Source organism: Crocodylus porosus, unplaced genomic scaffold (assembly GCF_001723895.1).
Source record: "Crocodylus porosus isolate Cpor-Errol unplaced genomic scaffold, CroPor_comp1, whole genome shotgun sequence".
NCBI classification, from domain to species: domain Eukaryota; kingdom Metazoa; phylum Chordata; order Crocodylia; family Crocodylidae; genus Crocodylus; species Crocodylus porosus.
The window spans coordinates 4457761-4475759 of NW_017728936.1; the positions used below are offsets into that span (position 1 = coordinate 4457761).

At 45.4% G+C, this 17999-nt stretch overlaps 1 protein-coding gene across 1 annotated transcript in view; it reads left to right on the plus strand.

The window, feature by feature from the left end:
• The window catches only part of LOC109318000 (transmembrane protein 45B-like), a 24820-nt gene extending 7184 nt beyond the window's left edge, over positions 1 to 17636 (plus strand). Inside the window, exons 3-7 of the mRNA XM_019546992.1 lie at positions 11328 to 11530; positions 11617 to 11829; positions 14248 to 14432; positions 15452 to 15597; positions 16896 to 17636. Of these exons, the coding sequence (XP_019402537.1) occupies positions 11328 to 11530; positions 11617 to 11829; positions 14248 to 14432; positions 15452 to 15597; positions 16896 to 17013 (865 nt within the window). The 3' untranslated portion in view covers positions 17014 to 17636. The remainder of the gene's footprint in view (positions 1 to 11327; positions 11531 to 11616; positions 11830 to 14247; positions 14433 to 15451; positions 15598 to 16895) is intronic.
• The last annotated feature ends 363 nt before the right edge of the window (positions 17637 to 17999 follow it).

The following is a 17999-nucleotide window of genomic DNA, read 5'->3' on the forward strand; positions in this document are numbered from 1 at the left end:
GGGTCTCTGCCCCGTCCCAGCTCCCGGCTCGGCCCGGAGGAGAAAGCGCGGCCGCCCCGGGGATGCGGCCGCCGCCGCCGGGGCTTGGCACGAAGCTGGAGGACCAAAGTCCGGGCCAGCCCCTGCCGGGCGCGGCTCCGATAAGGCCATCGACCCCCGCCGGGGCTGGGCCTGGCGCACAGCCCGCAGCTTAGACGCCGGTCTCAAAGGTTGGTGGCACAGCTCACTGGAAGTGCGCACAGAGAGGATGCTTTTAATTCCCCCCCTTCCCCTGCCCCGAGGCAGCAGCAATGATGCCTAAACCTATCCCTGACGGGTGCTTCTTCTACCTGGCCTTAAAGACCACGGGTGAGTAAGAAGGCACAGTAATCTGCCCCAGCGCCCGGCTATCCTCGCACTTCGGTCTTCTCCAGATGTCCTGCCTCAATCTCCCTTGCTGCAGTTTGAGTCCATCCCTGTTTGTCCTCTCTCCAGCAGACAGAACAGCTTACAGCCTTCTTTTGGCAGTCGTCTTTCCGTTTCTCCTGGCTCCAGGCTTTTCTTCTCCAGACCAAGCAACCCCACTTCTTTCAGTCTTTGTTCCCAGATCCTGTTTTCTAAACCTCTGTTCTCCAGCTGGCCCGTGCACTTCACACCCCTAAGTAATAGTTCTTATTACTTTTAGCTAACAGAATTTATATGAGGAAAACTGACTAGTCTGAAAGTCTCTTTTGATGGGATTTAAAGATGCTAACAAATGTCCCTTTTTCTTTGGGAAGAGGAGAAGAATAGAGGTGAGGTGGACTGAAGTCGAACTGTGGTTTCTTGGTGACTAAAGCAAATGAGCACATGCAAAAGACTAGAGAAATAACAGCAAAGATAGAAAAAAGTATAGTTCCTGGCTGTGGTGCTGACTCTTGCCCTCATATCTCTGCTGGAGAGATTCAAGTACATGTGGCACAATCTTATCAGCTACTCCAGGACCTGGGAACATTGTACCGGTATTAGGCTGTTAGAGGCTTTGGTTTTGGCTGCCTTTCTGGTATAGGTTCCCAACCAGGTAACAAGAGAGAGCCTTGGGAGGTAAGTCAGATTCTTTTGCCTTCTGTTTGATAAGAGCAAGAAAGGAGAGAGAACATACATAGGCGACTGGTAGGAAGGGCACAGGGGGTATGTGCCCCCCCCCCCGCCCCGAGGTTGGCCACGCCGCCGGCTTCTGCGGGCAGTTGCTGCTTGCCACCCCCTGGCAGGGGGTTCTCCTGCCCTGGCGGGGGGTCGGACTTGAAGATCTATAAGGTCCCTTCGAACCCTACTTCTCTGATTCTATGATACCACCGATGATGCTGCCCCAAAACTGTACACCCGGTCTCAGGAGGCACCACCCGTCACCCATGAGAACATATAAGATGAGGAAGGAAACGGACATGCAAGAGAGGGAGTGACAGCAGGAACCCAGGTCTCAGCTGGGTATTTTTCAGGACTTAGACAAAACTGGTGTTATTCGTTGAGTTCTTCTCTCTGGTGTTTGAGACTTCCTTGGCCAGGACTACAAAGGCTCAGCAGCCTCATGGAGGCTCTTGGAACTGAGGAAGATCGTGGAAGTGGAGTTGAGATGGCAAAGCTTGCTTTTTCTTTTCTACCTGTTCCTAGCATTTTATTTCCTTCCCTACCTCTCTCAGAGTCTCTCTTTAAGGACTAGACATTCGCTTATTATTTTGTCCATCCATTAAGTCTTCCAGCATGCCTGTGTGGTCCATCCATTTCTGTTTTCACATTTCTGTTTACCAGTTCTGGTCTTAATACAGCCCCTGGATGATCCCGTCATGTTTGGATCAGTTCCTTTTGTGTCTTTTTCCTAGCAATGTTCACTGTTATATGCTGTTGCAATGTTTTAGGAATCTTCATCCACGTCATATTACTGAACTTGCCATTGGCGTAGACCAGATATACCCCAGTGAAAACATTTTTTAACCCAAGACCAGAAATGCTAAGAATGCGTCCGAGACAGCTGTGGTGGGAAGGAAAGTTGCTCTGCCAGTTTTGCAGACGTTATCAGATGAGGTACTATAAGTAATGAGTAACTTAATTGTTCACTAGCATCATCATGGAGGCGAGATGCAAGCAACTGGTGTGTAGTGGATGTAACTGGGCAAAGACAAACGTTAGTGTGATGGGGAACTTCAGTGAAATAGGGAACAGTCTTCCAACGGGATTGATGGAAGTACTTACATTCTTAAGATTCACAGAGATTCTGTAGATAAAATGTGGTCCTGGAAATTTAGGTGTGATATATCGCCATGAGACAGTGAAGAAGGACAACGGGTAAGTATGGCAAGAACAGAACATGAGTCAGAACTACTATTTGTGCAAGTAGCTTTCTCCAAGTGTCTTTTGTGCCCCTTTTTATAGCCTTTCTCTGCCTTCTGGAAGAGCATATGAAGGGAGATAATTCTCTGCTCTGTTTCCCTTTCTTTTTCCTCCTCTCAGCCAAGTATTGACCTCCCAAATAAGGTCCCTTGGCCTTATACCCCACCCCTGCCTTCCTCTTAGAGCAACCAACCCCAGCAAATCAAAGGGAAATAAAATCCATGAGAAAAGCTTAGAAGCCTTGAGGATCCCATAGTATTCAACCAAGTAACTGAACTGGCTAATTTGGCCAGCTAATTGTTGGACCTCCACACAAGTCATTTAGTGTGAGGGCAAGGTGTGTTGCTCAGCCTACGTCTGTGGGTTGTTTACTGTAGCACTACACCAGACTTTGGACTTCAGCGTTACAAATTGTCGTCAGCCAGGGCATGGAGATAATATGCAAAGTGAAATGCTATTAACATGCTAAAAATAATTACTTAATGCTGTGTCCCAAGGAAGGTAGGCAAGACCCTTTGAAGGCTTCTAGGGCCAAAACTTGCCCTCAAAGGGATTAGGCTAGAGAACAGGGACAAGATAAAACTATCCTCCTGCTCTGCCATTCACAACAGAAGGAAAAAAGAGACTGATGTGGAAGAGGTGCAGTCCAGCTGTGCAAGCAATATCCAGTTAGTATCCCAGCCAACCCTAACCAGACATAGCATATCATAGAAATATAGGGCTGGAAGGCATCCCAAGAGGTCATCTAGTTCATCTTTTGATGTGAGGCATGATCGGTTGTACCTAGACCATTCCTGACAGATATTTGTCTAAACAACCCCAATTCTCTCCACCTCACCAAATAGTTCATGTTTTCTAAGCTTCGTATCATTCTCGCTGCTCTTCTCTAGACTCTTTCCCTGGGGAGGCCAGTGAATTAGTATTAAAACAATGTGGCAAGCTGATCTGGGGAAGTTATAAGACTAGAAGAAGCACTAAATGATTGTGCTAATAGTGTAATAAGTGGGAAGTAATGCCAAGTATATTAATCTAGTAAAGGATCAGGCATGCTATGAAACAATTGAATAAACTGACTGAAAGTGAAATTAAGAACCTGGTTTGGGGAAAGCCAAGCCTTTCAGATATGGCCTCTAATTTTGGATGCCAACTTGAGATGCCTGGGACTTTTTTAAGGGGAGGATCAGCTGAAGTCAAAGGACTTCAGTTTATTATTCATAGTATAGTAGCACCCAAGGAGCCCAAGGAAAGGCCAGGGCTGCATATTATTATATTAAGAATATGGCCATCTGTTTCCCCATATATTCCCACATATATTTATATTTTCAGCTATCCCCGTATTTGTGCGTGCCGCCTTCTTCGTAATGCTATAGGTAGATTATTTGTGGAACAAACTGTGTCTTTCAAAGGAATAAAAGTGACTATTATATAAAACTGTTGGACTGTACCAATGTTGTTGGTAAATGGAGTCTGTTTGCATTTTGTGTTTAATGACCCAGTGTGCTTATTGCCAACAAATCTCTCCCCTTGAGCCATGGAATAAGGCAGAGTCATTCACTGCTTGTAACAAATGGCTCTAAAGTTGCTATCAAATATCCTAGAAAAAAAGTATTTTGTTGCATGGGTAATTTAATTCTAGGACAAAATACCTTCATAAATGCGCATACATGATGGTTTTGTAGGAATTGAGCCTGGGACCTCAGCAACAATAGACTGGGTCTTTACCTGTTCAGCCGAAGTAGTAACCATATAAGAATGTTACCCGGGTTTTTTGTCACTGGAGGCAGCCACTTGAGTTAATCGCGATGACAGCCGGCTAGGTTTGTCTACATGAGAAAGTGTCATTGGTTTAAACCACATTAAACCAATGTAAACACCCATGTTCACACTCTCTTCCTGATTTAACAATGGCTCATTTTACTCTAGTTTAACTTTTGGGGGGACAAATTTAATTTGAACTGAAATGAAAGAGCACGAACAGCTTGTTCTACATTGGATGACAGATGGACGGATGGGTTTGGATTACACCAACACAACTTTTCCACTGAGGAAATGTCTGAGCCAGTTAAGACCTACAGTGAAGATGGCATTTTAATCTTAGGACCAGATCATCCCCTGCATGGAGGGGCCCACATAGACCAGATACTTCAGAAGGAGAACATGGATTTTTAACATGGATTTTTACATGTGGTTTGAGACACAGAACATGGCATAAGAAGATGCTTTGGTCACAAAACTGACGCTCCTGAGTCATCTGCTGTTGGTCTGTGCTCCTGAGCTGTGCTCCACCGCCCAGCCCCACAACCATAGTCCTGATGGAGCCAGCCTACAGGCTCCAGGCACGTACACACACCCATGCACACATTCACACTCACTGCCTGTAGTTAGCATGGCATTCCTGTGGGGTCAGTGAGCTTAGGGGGTTATGATGAGAGGCAAGGTCAAGCCCACCTCATAGTCTCCTGCTTTTTCAATCAATTGATTCCAGGTAGCAAAATGTACAGGTGCTGCCTAACATGAAATGTGAGTCTGCTTGTGAGACAGCCATTAATATGCAGAAGAGAAGGCTTGGGCACACTGCAGTTCAACACCAGCTATTAGTTAAAAAAGCCTGATAGATCATCCTGACAAAACTCACCTGCAGTTGTGCCAGATGGTCTCCCTGACTTAAGTTGAGGACTACATCAAAGAGCTAGCAATTTCTTCACCCTGTTAAGCAAACCAGCAAATGGCCATCAGGAGCAGGCTGGATTTAATTGCCAGTCCCCTGACTCACCTGAACACCTGTATGCGTGTTCATGCTGTGACTAAGTACAATATTGGGATTCTTGCCACGCTGTCCCATGTGAACAGGTGAAAAGTTCACTCTCCTGCATTCAAGTTATCAAGCAATATAAGCCAGCACCGTACAGCATGACCAAACATCACAGGGTGTGACCTGAGATAGATGTGTGTGTCTATGTGTGTACTAGCACTATGTAAATAATTTATTTGTTTTTTGGTTCTCTGAACTGAACTGAAAAATGTTAACATCTACTCTAGTAATATGCCATGCCCACAGCCTTATGACTAAACCACAGAAAGCAAGCAGGAGGACCCACCCACCTTTTGAGTTTAACTACTTTTCAGGGGCTCAAACAGGGTAGAATAGGATCACATTTAGGCTCTTAATGAACAAAATAAGATCTGGACCTTTATGTATCCTGTTTAACTAATCTAACTATATCATATGAACAAAATGAATCCCATGTTTAGTTCATTGCTTGGTTAGTTAATCATTCATGGCCTGACTTTGATTTTCTTTGAATATTATCAAAGTGTTCACTGGGTACAATGGGAGAAATCATTTTTGGTTGCTGGGCTGTCTGCAAACCATTCATTTAAATCACTTTGTTTCCTGTTTGGGCAGCAGTTTTTTAATACAGAAACTGTTATGAATGTCTGGGTGAAGGACTGGTGCTAAAATGTAAAAACTGTGGTATTTGCAAACATCCCTACAAGTCCCTATTAGTTTTCAGAACTAATAATATAGCTGGTAACTATTCATGAGATCCTGTGACTCAGAAGTGTTCAGTGTGTTTAATCATGCAAACGTTAGGGACTCATTTTATTTATTTGCCGCACTGGAGCTGGTCAAATGGTAAAATGTCTTTTGCTGAAGATTTTATAGAAAATCAGATCATTGCAATGGAGATTTAGGGCTCCCTCTTCTGCACAAAACTTAGAACAGCTGCTTACTAAGCAATGCTGATGCATGTTTTCCACGGGGTCTTGAATGATAGCAAGAGATAGAGGGCGGCTTTTGCAGCTGAGTAGAAAAGGTGGTAGGTACGTACAGCTTTGACAGGCTTGGGTTACATTATCAATGGGAATTTTGCAAGCAAGGCAGGATGCTTGTTTGGTGGAAGGATGACATAAAAAGAAGCATTTTTATGACAAAAATAAGTAAAACGGTTTGATTTTAAATGACAGATTGGCTTCATGAGCTGATGAGGTCAGGCAGGGGCCACTCAGCTGCAGTTATAAAATCCATCACGGCTAATCAGGCCAAAAAATGAACCGACCTGAAACAACTCATTGCCCATTTTGGAAGACTTATTTTAAATATGTAGTGTCCATTCCAGACATCTCTGCATTGTCTAGTTCCAGTCATTGAGGAGTGGGAGATGGAAGCACCAAATAGCATGACCACATTCTTGTAAGGGATCATCTGGCCTTTCAGACCCAATGGGTTTAGTGAAGCACTGGGCAGTTCTAGAGCTGGCCCAACATAAGGGCAGCAGCATCCTTCTTATTTTTGTAGGAAGGGCTCAGCTCTGTGCATTCCCTGTAGCTCTTCTCTGTTCATGTTTCTTCGAGTTCATGTACTATCATATCGCTTTGTGTTTCACTTTACCCAGCCCAGAATCTTACTTTTTTTTGTAACAAAAAGGGCTTCTGGTCCTGGTAATCTCACTGGCATTCAGCAGGATTAATCTGCTGAAAGCTGACATGTCAAGATACGGTATCACATTGCAGCCGTGTTATCACAGCTCAGTGCCATCAGAACAAGCTAGGGTAGTAGTGAATGGGTCCTTCCCACATAGCGTGGGCCTTTGTGCTCCATTTCTGGATGCCTGTGGAGGGAAGGAGCACTCTGAAGAAATCTCATACCCTTCTTGCTTTACAGCTAGTATCTCCCAGAGGTCCATCCTTGACACCTCTAACAGCCATTGTGTAACGCCTACTCCTTCCAGGATAAGAGTGAAATTCTCCCTTCTCTCTGCCCCCTAAAGCAAGTCATATACCAGAAGTTTAGCAGTAGTTCGCTGTTCCAGTAGTTATGTAGGTAGGGGCCAGTCTTCACACTGTATATTAGAAGACCTGTGAGAACAGAAGAGTTTGGCAAAGATCTCTGATGGCTGCAAGGCTCAGGCTCAGTTTTCTCTCTGGCACCAGTGCCTTCCACAGCTACAAGAACTAACAGAAAAGAGGCTTTGTCAGCCCTGCTAACCACATTGCCCGGGTTGAGGTGTGATTAGATAGATGCAATCCCTGAGAGATCAGGACCCTCCCAACCAACTTGGGGCTTGTAAATAGAAGCAGGTCTCCGAAAGGGCCTTAACTTGGATCAATTTTCAGCACAGAGTGCAGAACGCCAGGGAGATGAACTGCTCACCTGCAACATTTCTAGCTCTGGCTCACAGCATTCATAAAGAACATGGTTATCTTCTACACGCATACCGTCCTTTTCCCCAGCCATGTCTGCTTCTTTCCTGCTGACAAACCTTTGCTCTCGCTGAAGTGCACAGGGAACAGAACCATGTAGTTTATCACATATTCTTCCAAAACCAGAGGTGACTTGCGTACTAATGGACCTACATGACGTGCCAGAGGGAAGGAGCAGAGCATATGAAGAAGGCAGTTAACAACAATCTGAGTCTGTTTTGGAAAGCCTAGAATCGCAGGTGAGAGAGAGACCACTGGCATGTGCCATCAGTTAGAGTTCAGATGGACATGGCAGCAACAGGTCCTTCCCCAAACTACTAGCTGTTGCTTGGCCCTCTTAAAGTTCACGTGCTTCACCCAAGAAGTGGCAGTGTTTCTCTGAGACCTGTATGAACCTAGGCTTATCATTTAGAAAAGAAATTTGGGCGCCCTTTGCTATAAGAAGGTACCACATAATTTACTGAGGTTACACAGAGGAGAAGGTAACCCATTTGCAAATATTTGCAGTCTCCAGGCCCTTCCACTATTCAAGTCCCATGCAGTGTACATTTTGCTCTAGCTATGATACAGCAATACTCTCTAATTCTTATATAAAATTGTTGACATCAACAAACCTTTCATTTTAAAAATCTGGTGTAGCTGTCCCCATTTTACAGATGGGGAAAGTAAGGCTCGGTGTATTGCCCAAGGTAAGCAGAAAGTCATTGGCAGAATTGGAAATAAAACATAGAGCACTGTCTGTGACTTGGTGATCCTGCCTACTAGACAATGCTGCCTCTTTAAGAATAGATTTGGGGCTTTAATTGTTCCTTTCTCATTCATTATTACAGATTTAAAGGCCAAGATTTTCCTTAAAAAGTATAACATCTAAAAGCTACCTCCCACCCAATACCTTGTGCATCCGCAGCAGAGCCCCTGAGAGCCTGTGTGATGCGACAATCCCCCCAAACCAACTGATACCAAAATCAGTTGCCTTTATCCATATTTTATAGAGAGGAAACTGTGGCACAGGGACACTAGGGTTATGTGCAAATGACAAAATTGTAGTAAGTTAAAATGGACAGGGACTGACTGGGAACCACCTCCACAGAGACTCTGTCTGCCTGCTTTTACCCTGGGGTAAGATGGGGCAATTTAGTGCAGTTTCATTCAGGGGCAAGTTGCCATGGTTTGGTTTTCTCTTGCCCAAGGTAAGACTGTGAGAACAGCTATCATCTGCCTCTCTTCTTGCTGTAATTCATTTGACTGTCCAGACCAGGACTTGTCCAGTGTTGAACAGGAAGTCCCTGGTGGGGCAGATACTCGCACAAAGGTCTTGTGAGTCACAGACTGATATCTTTGACCACCATATCATGCTTTGTAATATATGACAGTATTACTCATCTTATCAAAACACAACTTACTAGTTCCTCTTCCTACTTTCTGAGGGAACTTAGTATTCCAAAGCTTTGCCATTAGAGTTTGTCTTTCTAAACCCGGATTTCTGCATTATCCACCCAGCTTTCATAATCTGGAGGAGAGGATCTAGGATTGCCAGTGTCTTTTAGCTACAGTTCACAAATTGGGCAGCAGAAGAGCTTTGTTCTCATTGTGCTCACATTTCAAAGGGATGTGCCTTTACCTTGATTTACTGCAACTCATGTTTGCCAGAACCAACAGGGTTGTAAACGGCTACAGCAGGAAATAGTATCTCTTCTCCTGTGCTTTGTAGTCCTGTAAGACTGCAATGGATCCTTGCGTTGGATTAGATTTGTATTGTGATATTCTTCTTTTGAGGTAACTCAGTCTATAGTTATATTTTACTGGCCTAATTATGTTAGCTAGGGGTATCAAATTTTTGTTGTCGCTGACAGAATTATACCAGTAAAATTCCTAGTACAGATACAGGCATGATGGTATCAAGATGACTTAGTAGCATAGTTTACATCTGGTCCTTAACTGACATGTTATACCAGCAGAAGTGCTTTTATACTGGTATAACTGGGTGTTCCTAAACAGCCATAGGGAAACTGTGTATTTCCAGGCATTGGTCCTAACCCTGATTTCTGTGCCAGTTTGGGTTTTTTTGTTGTGTGGCTTCCATTTTTGATGCTCTGAACAGAGTGAGTACTAGACAAGTCTCTTACTGGAGAGACCCAGTCAAGCAGATGATGTGATGCTAAGGCAAACAGCTCAAGAGAAAACATATCAGAACTCAGCTGCTATGAAAGCACAGTGAAGTCATGCAGCCAAAAGCTTACTTTCAAAGCCACTGAAGAGGTTAACAGAGGATGCTATCTATGCATGTAGTATTTCAGTCAAGTAATAATTGCCCGGAGCCCTTGCAAAGCTCTGACAGGGAGTGTGCAGCACATGACAGTGCAGAAAATTGGACTATTCAGAGGCATACTAAGATACTTCGACCTGTATGGAAGTGGGTAACCAGCCAATTTCTCTTGGATATGTGTGCCTTAGGAAAGCTTTCAGAGACATTATTTCATAGGCGTTAGGGCTGGAAGGGACCTTGAAGATCATCAAGATCACCAAAAGACAATTGACATGAAAACTCCTTCTGGAGCCCATTGAACCAGTAACTTTCTATACACGCTGAAAAACCATCTTCTTTTGACCTTAATAAAGTCAGTGAGCAGGGGTCTCCCCTTTGTTGCCGCTTGTTGAATGTAAACTAGGGGCTTCTGTATTTAGAGTCACTCTTTTTACCAGCACTGAGAATAGCTGGTGCCAGAAATCTCCCAGAACATCTCTGTTCTGAACGGGCCTGTCGCAGGGTTAACCTTTCTGCTCTACTCTGCTCCTACTTGCTTGTTTGCCCAAGCCATCATGACCTGTGCAGTGGAACAGAGACAGCAGGACAGGAGCAGCACATTGCCAGGAAGGATTTATTGCCAATGAATGCACTGCTGCTTTTGCCTCTGCATTAGCTCTCTTTGCAGATCTCCTGCATCGCCCTGAACTGGCATCTTTGTCCTAGTGCTTCTGCATTTCCCTCTCAGCTCCAATCCAGCTCTCAGACAGGGATTCAAGAAGTATGGCTAGTCATGCTGAGCAGTTTCTTTTGCCTGAAGGGTATGGTATAGCCAGGAGTAATACTGTCACTAGATTGCTAGCAAGGCAGTTTAGGTGTATGGTGGGTTCCCATGGCTGTAAACAAGGTAAGTTGTTTCTGCTTCTTGCCTGCTGTCACTTGTGATAAGGATACATCACTTTACATATATGCATGTAAACCATATGCATATATACCACAAGCTCTAGCTCATCTGCCACCATCAATTATTCTACAGAGCCCACAGATAGCTGTCTTCTTGTCAGGATACCTAGTGGAGTCTCTACTTAGCTTCAACTGTCTCTGTCCTTGCTAGCTCTTGGTCTTCATTTCCAAGTCCAAAGGGATAGTGGTCAGTTTTAAAGGAAATTAATTCCCTCTTGGCTTCAGAGATACAAGTCTGGTGCAAACCAGCACATCCTGCTGAAAATAGCTCTGTGTCACACTAACCATGATACACAAAGTTTATCTGTCACCGAATGAAGCTTAGTGAGTTCAGCCAGGGGAAACCTTGCTTCTGTCGGCTGTGTGTGGACCATACAGGCTTTGAATAATGGGCCTGTGGTGCGGCAGCTATTTAAAATGCAAAAGAAGCAAAATGTTGGAGTCTAAAATAATGTAAAAACAAGTGGGATTTTTTCTGGTTTTTTCCGTACACCCCCAGTGCTCAGACAGTGCTTTTTGGCATTGTTGGGGAGGTCAAGCCTTACCCTGAGATTTTTTTGCCTTTTAGCTCTAAGAAGTTGACTGCGATGGCAAATTTCAAAGGTCATGCCCTCCCGGGCAGTTTCTTCCTCCTCTTCGGACTCTGGTGGTCTGTGAAATATTCATTCAAGTATCTCAGCCAGAAGTTGAACAGGAAATGCCATAGAAACCGCTGCTATCAGCACCTGGATGTCATTGAAGGGGCAGCCAAAGTCATCTTTGCCTTAATAGGTAAGGACTGTGAAACGGATTTCCCAGTTGCAATGTATTGCACTGTATCTACTTGTGAGTGTCACCCTTTGTGTGTCTTTCTCCAGGGATGCTGGCTGAGCAGTTTGTCCCCGATGGTCCCCACATGCATCTGTACAGCAGCCAGGAAAACAGCTGGGTGAAGCTAGCAAATTGGCAGCACACAACCATGTATCTGTTCTATGGGATCTCAGGTGTTGTGGATGTGCTCTCGTACTCCCCACTCAAAGTGCCCCTGGGACTAGATCGGCTCATGCTTTCTGTTGCTGTGTTTGTTGAAGGTTAGTAGCATCCCAGCACATGGGGCTGGATCGGGCACGTGGCTGCTTCCTGGCGGTCCTGGCCTCAGTGCGTGGGGTGGGACTCAGCATGCAGCACCAGAATCAGCATGTGGGTGGGCCACGACATGTGGGGCTGGACTCGGTGTGGGCTCCCAAATCTATGCACGAGTTAATCTGCAAACTGGATCTGGCCTGTGGACCAGCTGCACCTCACTCATCTGACCCATGAGCCAGAAAGGATGGGCACCGGTGGCCTAGAGGATTTAGACACATTCTCAAGGAAACCAGTGGGAACTGTATATCTGTGCATCCATATCCTCTAGCCACATTTGAAAACCTCTACCTCTGAGTATAATAAAGCTCTTTAATAACTGTGTTCTTCTTATCTCGCTAGTGACTAAGGGCTAGGAGAACTGACACAAAAAGTCACTGGAATAAACTGTTAATTACCATATTTACTCAAATATAAGATTACCCCCCTATAATTAGATGCTATATATGGAAAATTTATAAATGTTATTATTTACCAGGTATAGGAATAGGTATTGGAGAGCTGTCTTGAATTCCCCCTGCCCAATGGTGCAGCAAAAAAAGCTGGGGTGGGGAGGTTAGGTGGCTCCCTTGCCCTCTGCCCCAACCACTTCTTCCCTCCGCAGGTTTCCTCCCTCCCCCCAACACCTACACCCCGCCACCGCCAGCCTCTGCACCTCCTCCCATTCCCCTCAGCCTCTGCATATTTCCCACAAACTCTCCCTAGTCTCTGCCTCTCCCCCCCTGCACTGTCAGACCGGACCACGCTGTCCCACAGCAGTGCACATGGAAAGTCAGCCCTCACCCTGCCACGCAGCAGTGTCTGGGCAGTGTGGGAGCGTGGGCAATGCTGACTGACTGAGCAGGGAAAGGAGTCTGTATGAGCTGGGAGAGACCCCAGCCCAAGCCAGAGCTGAGCTGTACCTCACAGTAACGGGAAAGAAAGAGGCTGGATGGGGAGGCAGAAGCTGCAGGGGGGAAGCAAGCGTGCGCAGCAGGAGCCCTGGTAGATATTGTTCTCCATTTCCCCAAGCTAGAGTGCATTTAAGCCTGGGTTGTCAGTGAAGGGCCGTCTGTAGTGAGATGCGAAGTGCAGCCACTGCATATAATAAGAAGGGAACCTCTGCCATTGGGCTTTTGCAGATCAGTCTTCTCACCGTCAGTAATGTTGGACTGTGGAGAGGTTAGCTGGGGTGGGGTGAGAATACGAGTGGCTTTATGCTCCTTAGCTGCTTCGTGTCGGTAGTAGTTTGAGGCTCGGAAACGTAACTAGCCAGAAGCTGGCAATGCCAGTCAGGATAAGGGCATGTCGTTGAGACCAAGAGGTGTCCTAACCGATGGGAACTTGATGCCTAGGAAGCTTGCAGTCCAAAATGCAGCTGTCTAACGGATTTAGGCACCTACTGAGTTTTGTGACTATGGGAGCGGGGTCAATTTGAATCGCTCTTCAGAACATCTATAGCTAAACCCTGCCTAACTCCACTTTATGCGCCTGAGGAACCGATCTGAATCGAGCCCATGCTGTAACCGTCAGAGACCAGCTAAAGATTCTGCCTTTATTTCAGGAGCGACTGCCTCACAATTACTTCCATGCCCGAAGGTAGCACGGATTCCTCAGGTGCCAATGGCACTGTGATTTGAAACAAGCTCAGTTTACTTGGTACAATAATGGGCTAGTGGATGCTACTCTTGTATTACAGCTTTCGAGCTTTGTTCCTGTGCTGCGTGCGCCCCCAGAGAGTAATTCATTGCACTCCAGGCACCGTCAGTCTCACCTGCTTTGCTTCCTCCTCACACAGCACATCCACAGAGCCTGTTTGCTGACTTCACTGCATCACAAATATTATTTTCTCATCCTGCACAGTCAGGGCCAGGATTTCAGGTTGCTCTCAACTTGAACAGGGCAAGAGGATGACAGTGTGCCGCTGAAGCACTTATTTGTGGTGAATACATTAGATTTAGGAATTCCTTGCGATTATTTTCCTCCTCCCGATCCCGATAGGGTTGGAGAATTCAGAACAGGGGCTCCTGCGAGCGACAGGACATTTGACGTGGGGCAACTCGGACGCCGAAATTCCTGTTTGCAGAAGTTTAGTTATAAAAAATGGCAATCTACAGTTTTCCGGGAAAAACTGGTGAACGCTAAACTAGTGAGGTGGAGAACATCTCAGGAACGCAATAGCGAGGGAAGGGTGGCCAGTCACATCCTGGGATGGTGCCTTCAGCCAAGTCACCTGAGTGGCCATGTTCTTCAGCCTTCCTGTTTTACAAATGGCATTACTGGAACTTCTCTTTTTTGGACAAGTGCTTTGCGATTTATGGAGGGAAAAGACGCATGGGAGCAAAGCGTTGGTTGCTACAATGATGAATGTGTAATGATTTCCACAGGTTTTCTCTTCTATTACCACGTCCTCCACCGCCCCATGCTAGACCAGCACATCCACTCCCTGCTGCTTGTTGCCATTTTTGGTGGGGCCTTCAGCATCTTACTGGAAGTCTTCCTGCGGGACAATGTGACCTTGGAGCTATTTAGGGCTAGCCTCACCATCCTTCAGGGAACATGGTTCTGGCAGGTCAGTTCAACACCCTGAGCTTGATTTTGGGGCTCAACCTTAGGATGGGAGAGGAATGAAAGAGTGCGAGGAGGAAATGAATCGCACACAAATCAGTTGTCCCTAATGGATAATCTTGCAAGGTTATGGTAGATGCTTCATAACCCAGCTGTGAAAAATTGCCCTTAAAACTGGTTAGCCCCAGGCCATTTCCTATGATGGTTGATAATGAAATCACTGCTTTTCTCTGCTCACTCATTTAAAAGGGAAAGGGGAAATTACTCACCGTAAGCAAATGGAATTTTGCCAGGTTCTCATAATTTTGTTCTAGTTACTGTTTCTCCAAAAGCATTGAATATAATGGACCCCGTGGTATCCCCCCTGCAGGTCTAAAATGGCTCATGAGCTGCTGGGTGATATTGCAGTGACCATTTAACACTGCATGCTGCGAAAATGCAGCCACGGGTGTGTTTGCTGTGTGCATTTGTAGTTTCAAAGCATTCAACGTGCATCTTTAAGTCAAAGGGCACACAAGAGACTGTCGGCCCAAGGGTGTAGCTGCATTCTCCAGCTCAATTCAGCGTGGGAACCTCCTTTCTTGAACATAAATCTAATTCAAAGGTTGTCAAGCCCAGTGCTTCCTGCAAAGTGGGTGCATACAGTGGTATCGGAGGCTTCTGCCTCTCAGCTCAGCATTCTTGATGGGTTTTCCTAGGGGCTCCTTCTCCACACTTTCCGACCGCCTCACAATCTTTAAATTTATCTTCCTAGCATGCCTGGGAGGTTGGGCACTAGTATCACCATTTTGCAGACTTATCCAAGATTCACAGCAAAGCTGGGAACCAAACTCGTCCCTGCTGAGTACGAGTCCAGTACCTTTACCTCAAAGCAAGCCGCCTTCTCGGGTAGTTGTCAGACTACCCCATTACGGCGTGAAGCCCTGTTGAGGGGAGAGTGAAGGGGAGCAACATTAGAGGCTGGCGCAGCAGGGGTGCTTTTTTTTTCCCCCTCAGTGCTAATGAATTGTTTTATTCTATCAGATTGGGTTTGTATTGTACCCACCATGGGGAGGCCCAGACTGGGATGAAAAGGACCACGGCAACATTATGTTCATCACCATGTGCTTCTTCTGGCACTACGCAGCTGCTCTTCTCATCATGGCCATAAACTACACTCTGACTTACTGGTATGTCTGGGGGTTGGCAGAAGTGCAGCAGACAAGTGGAGTCGGATGCATGATGCTATATATCATGGCCCACAGCACAAAGTCACAGTTGATTTAATTACCTGCAACTGCTTTAAATTTCAGGGCACCCTGAGAGGTGTCGTCTTTATTTGTTGAGTGTACAGAATTCAAAGCAGTGTCAGCAAGAGCCACCTGCCTAACTGGGGAAAATTCAAAGCAATCAAGCCCCTAAAGCTGCTTCTCAAAGTCCAACCGTTTTTATTTCTTTGCACTATAGCTGACAACCAAAAATCAAACCTTAATTAAATAAAAGAGTCAAAGCTTTGCTGGGAATGCACCGTGCCTGGCACTCGGTGCGTCTTTGACAACTTCCTTCCAAGGATTTCAAAGCAATTTACCTACAGTAATGTTTTGGACACATAATGCTCCTGTTGAGGCAGATAATAGCCAACTCCAAACATTACAAAAAGAGAGTTGGTCTGCCCCAGAAAATCTTGATTGCCTAAGAAAAAATATTTTTGCAGGATTCTTTTATTGCACTTCTGGTTTCTGAGATTTCCTGGTAGGATGGGGTCAGATTTTCATACATTTCTGTGAACTAGGAGGGCTGCATGTATAAGGTGCTTGCATGGACCCCAGCATCTTTCTTGCATCAATCTTCACAACAATCCTGTAAGCCTGGAATATGCCTCCATCCCCAATTTGCAGAAGGGCATGTCTGGACTGCTTCCCCAAGAAGCACGGCTTCACCTACCCACCCCCACTGTGTATGTGTCAAACCCAGGCCTAGGTGGTACCCCCTCAGCCCCCTAAATGACATGCTGATGGTCATGCTGGAAACCACGGCAGAGCTCAGTGATTGAAAAACCACATCCTGACTTCTGGGCTTGTGTCTTGCCCACAAAAGCATTCGTCCTCCTGTTTATCGCAAAAGAAAGTCAGAGAAACATTTCAATGATACTAACAGAGTCCATATACAAGTGCAGATGGGATATCTCACCCATGTAGTGACTGTACCAGGTTGACGCACATGCCCGTTCAGCTGAGTACTTTGCATTTGTACTTCCAGCACTGCAGAAGTAAATGAAATGTTTCAGTGTCTCAAACAGGCATGTTTCACTCTGCTCAGTGAAAGATGAGAAGTTGTACAATATGGTAGAACAGCACAAACTACTCAACCTGTTTAATCACATTTCTGTCCTTATATGTGGTTCTGCCATCCTGATCTTACTTGCCTACTGAGCAGGAAGAGTGGGTAATTGCTTGGATACCCATGATTTGTTGTTTGTGTGTTACAGCTATGTCCAGAAGTGCAGGAGAATCAGCGGAGAAACGGATATCGGACTTGGGGTCCGGAAGCAGAAAAGTGACCCAGGCTCCCATACTGCCCTCTTAAATGGATCAGATGAGGAGTGAAGATGGCGCATCTCAGCTCCCTGCTCTTATTTTTTAATATTTTAAGAATGGTTTTTTAAAATAAAATCCAAGTGACATTTATATCAGATAAAAGGTCCCACAGTTCTGCTGTGGAACAGTATGCACTGATTTCAGATACATGGATGACATCCCTCTTGTGTAAATTCCCTCAGGAGCTTTGCATTTGAAATGAGGAAACAATATTCTATTTCCGATCACCTTAAAAGCCAAAATCGGGTGCAAAAATTCGGGACAACATTAGCAGTTTGGCTGATAGCGTCTTGCATCTATGTTTCCATGGTAATGGACTAAACCCATATGTCAGTCAAGTTTTCAAAGTGCTTGAGGGCTGACCTTTGATTGCAGCTGGAAAAACCTCCTGATCGGGGTTCATGAACTCCGACTCCTAGGACCCGAAGGAGTCAGAAGGGTCACCCCAGGCAGGAAGAGAAGTGGAGAATGCTAAATGCCAAAACACACCAAAGAATCTGTAACATCACTGTGTAATTGTGCTATGGAAATTTTGTACGAGCTCTGTCAGTTTAAGTATCTTTTTGTATTTTTGATGAGTGCCTTCAAGTCTGAAAATGATGAGAAATCTGAAATAAAAAAGTCCCCATTGACGTGGTATCCATAATTCATCAGACTGTTTTTGCAATAACATGTAGTAGTAGATACTAAAATTATGTTCATAACGTTTGGCCTATGTTCGGATTTTGTACTGCTGCCTATAATCACAGGATAACATGCTGCTCAGTTTAACTAAATTGGAATAACGAGGTCCCTAGTGGACTTCAAGGAGTCATAAGCAATCTAAATGTATCATCAGATTTTTGACAGATGTAAACCATACTCCTGAGGGTTTGGATAGGACTGGTGTGCCCGTGTGTGCGTGCATGTGCATGTGTGCTTCTAATTCTGCAAGAGCTGATTTAGAGTCTAAGCATCCTACCTCAGGGCTACTGAAGGTGCTTGAGGGACACATC